The following is a 5,000-nucleotide window of genomic DNA, read 5'->3' as shown; positions in this document are numbered from 1 at the left end:
ACAACACTACAGCACACAACACTACAACACACAACACTACAGCAGACAACACTACAGCACACAACACTACAACACACAACACTACAGCAGACAACACTACAGCACACAACACTACAGCACACAACACTACAGCAGACAACACTACAGCAGACAACACTGCAACACACAACACTACAGCAGACAACACTACAGCACACAACACTACAGCAGACAACACTACAACAGACAACACTGCAACACACAACACTACAGCAGACAACACTACAGCACACAACACTACAGCAGACAACACTACAGCAGACAACACTGCAACACACAACACTACAGCAGACAACACTACAGCACACAACACTACAGCAGACAACACTGCAACACACAACACTACAGCAGACAACACTGCAACACACAACACTACAGCAGACAACACTACAACACACAACACTACAGCAGACAACACTACAGCACACAACACTACAACACACAACACTACAGCAGACAACACTACAGCAGACAACACTGCAACACACAACACTACAGCACACAACACTACAACACACAACACTACAACACACAACACTACAGCAGACAACACTGCAACACACAACACTACAGCACACAACACTACAGCACACAACACTACAACACACAACACTACAGCAGACAACACTGCAACACACAACACTACAGCAGACAACACTACAGCACACAACACTACAGCACACAACACTACAGCACACAACACTACAGCACACAACACTACAGCACACAACACTACAACACACAACACTACAGCACACAACACTACAGCAGACAACACTACAGCAGACAACACTACAGCACACAACACTACAGCACACAACACTACAGCACACAACACTACAGCACACAACACTACAACACACAACACTACAGCACACAACACTACAACACACAACACTACAGTACACAACACTACAGCACACAACACTACAGCACACAACACTACAGCACACAACACTACAACACACAACACTACAGCACACAACACTACAGCACACAACACTACAGCACACAACACTACAACACACAACACTACAACACACAACACTACAACACACAACACTACAGCACACAACACACAACACTACAGCACAACACACAACACTACAACACACAACACTACAACACACAACACTACAGCACACAACACTACAGCACACAACACTACAGCACACAACACACAACACTACAACACACAACACTACAACACACAACACTACAGCACACAACACTACAGCACAACACACAACACTACAACACACAACACTACAGCACAACACACAACACTACAACACACAACAGTACAGCACACAACACTACAACACACAACACTACAGCACACAACACTACAGCACAACACACAACACTACAACACTACAGCACACAACACTACAACACACAACACTACAGCACACAACACTACAGCACACAACACTACAGCACACAACACACAACACTACAACACACAACACTACAACACACAACACTACAGCACACAACACTACAGCACAACACACAACACTACAACACACAACACTACAGCACAACACACAACACTACAACACACAACAGTACAGCACACAACACTACAGCACACAACACTACAACACACAACACTACAGCAGACAACACTACAGCACACAACACTACAGCACACAACACTACAACACACAACACTACAGCACACAACACTACAGCACACAACACTACAGCACACAACACTACAACACACAACACTACAGCAGACAACACTACAGCACACAACACTACAACACACAACACTACAGCAGACAACACTACAGCACACAACACTACAGCACACAACACTACAACACACAACACTACAGCAGACAACACTACAGCAGACAACACTGCAACACACAACACTACAGCACACAACACTACAACACACAACACTACAACACACAACACTACAGCAGACAACACTGCAACACACAACACTACAGCAGACAACACTACAGCACACAACACTACAGCACACAACACTACAGCACACAACACTACAGCACACAACACTACAGCACACAACACTACAACACACAACACTACAGCACACAACACTACAGCACACAACACTACAGCACACAACACTACAGCACACAACACTACAACACACAACACTACAGCACACAACACTACAGCACACAACACTACAGCACACAACACTACAACACACAACACTACAGCACACAACACTACAACACACAACACTACAGTACACAACACTACAGCACACAACACTACAGCACACAACACTACAGCACACAACACTACAACACACAACACTACAGCACACAACACTACAGCACACAACACTACAGCACACAACACTACAACACACAACACTACAGCACACAACACTACAGCACACAACACTACAGCACACAACACTACAGCACACAACACTACAGCACACAACACTACAGCACACAACACTACAACACACAACACTACAACACACAACACTACAACACACAACACTACAGCACACAACACACAACACTACAGCACAACACACAACACTACAACACACAACACTACAACACACAACACTACAGCACACAACACTACAGCACACAACACTACAGCACACAACACACAACACTACAACACACAACACTACAACACACAACACTACAGCACACAACACTACAGCACAACACACAACACTACAACACACAACACTACAGCACAACACACAACACTACAACACACAACAGTACAGCACACAACACTACAACACACAACACTACAGCACACAACACTACAGCACAACACACAACACTACAACACTACAGCACACAACACTACAACACACAACACTACAGCACACAACACTACAGCACACAACACTACAGCACACAACACTACAGCACACAACACTACAACACACAACACTACAACACACAACACTACAGCACACAACACTACAACACACAACACTACAGCACACAACACTACAACACACAACACTACAACACACAACACTACAGCACACAACACTACAGCACACAACACTACAGTACACAACACTACAGCACACAACACTACAACACTACAACACTACAGCACACAACACTACAACACACAACACTACAACACACAACACTACAGCACACAACACTACAGCACACAACACTACAGTACACAACACTACAGCACACAACACTACAACACACAACACTACAGCACACAACACTACAGCACACAACACTACAGCACACAACACTACAACACACAACACTACAGCACAACACACAACACTACAGCACACAACACTACAACACTACAGCACACAACACTACAGTACACAACACTACAGCACACAACACTACAACACACAACACTACAGCACACAACACTACAACACACAACACTACAGCACACAACACTACAGCACACAACACTACAGCACACAACACTACAACACAACACACAACACTACAACACACAACAATACAGCACACAACACTACAGCACACAACACTACAACACACAACACTACAACACACAACACTACAACACACAACACTACAGCACACAACACTACAGCAGACAACACTACAGCACACAACACTACAACACACAACACTACAGCAGACAACACTACAGCACACAACACTACAGCACACAACACTACAGCAGACAACACTACAACACACAACACTACAACACACAACACTACAACACATAACACTACAACACACAACACTACAGCACACAACACTACAGCACACAACACTACAACACACAACACTACAGCACACAACACTACAGCACACAACACTACAGCACACAACACTACAGCACACAACACTACAACACACAACACTACAGCACACAACACTACAGCACACAACACTACAGCACACAACACTACAACACACAACACTACAACACACAACACTACAGCACACAACACTACAGCACACAACACTACAGCACAACACACAACACTACAACACAACACACAACACTACAACACAACACACAACACTACAACACAACACACAACACTACAACACAACACACAACACTACAGCACACAACACTACAGCACACAACACTACAACACACAACACTACAGCACACAACACTACAACACAACACACAACACTACAGCACACAACACTACAACACAACACACAACACTACAACACAACACACAACACTACAGCACACAACACTACAACACACAACACTACAGCACACAACACTACAACACAACACACAACACTACAACACAACACACAACACTACAGCACAACACATAACACTACAACACACAACACTACAGCACACAACACTACAGCACACAACACTACAGCACACAACACTACAACACACAACACTACAACACACAACACTACAACACACAACACTACAACACAACACTACAACACACAACACTACAACACACAACACTACAACACAACACACAACACTACAGCACACAACACTACAGCACACAACACTACAACACTACAGCACACAACACTACAACACACAACACTACAGCACACAACACTACAGCACAACACACAACACTACAGCACACAACACTACAACACTACAGCACACAACACTACAGCACAGCACAGTCCAGCACAGGGTTTCAGCTCTTCCTCTGTCTGCAACAGGCTGGACAGAACAATCCTGAAGTGACTCTGCATGTGGTCATTGTAAACGGAACCACACACACCACACAACTGCTGCATCCGGACAGCTTACAGAGAAGGTACAACACACACTCACACACACACACACACACACACACACACACACACACACACACACACACTCAGCATAATGTGTATAATGAATAATGTGTGTTAATTGTGGATCATGAATGCATGTTGACACAGTAGCTGTGTTGAAAAGCTAAATGAAAGCATCACACACACGCTTTGTTGCATTGGAGAGTGATGATATGTGTGCGT

General features: G+C 44.2%; 1 protein-coding gene across 3 annotated transcripts in view; it reads left to right on the top strand.

The window, feature by feature from the left end:
• The window catches only part of LOC101886052 (inactive dipeptidyl peptidase 10-like), a 32,283-nt gene that overhangs the window by 13,828 nt on the left and 13,455 nt on the right, over positions 1 to 5,000 (top strand). For all 3 annotated transcript variants that reach the window (XR_012385758.1, XM_073913403.1, XM_073913404.1), the window contains exon 10: positions 4,701 to 4,798. Coding sequence is in view for 2 of the 3 variants with exons in the window: in XM_073913403.1 (XP_073769504.1) it covers positions 4,701 to 4,798 (98 nt within the window). In the remaining variant the exon portion in view is untranslated. The remainder of the gene's footprint in view (positions 1 to 4,700; positions 4,799 to 5,000) is intronic.

This window comes from Danio rerio, chromosome 9, assembly GCF_049306965.1.
Source record: "Danio rerio strain Tuebingen ecotype United States chromosome 9, GRCz12tu, whole genome shotgun sequence".
Taxonomy (NCBI): Eukaryota; Metazoa; Chordata; class Actinopteri; order Cypriniformes; family Danionidae; genus Danio; species Danio rerio.
The sequence above is the reverse complement of the archived record's forward strand: the minus strand, read 5'-3'. Positions and strand labels throughout refer to the sequence as shown.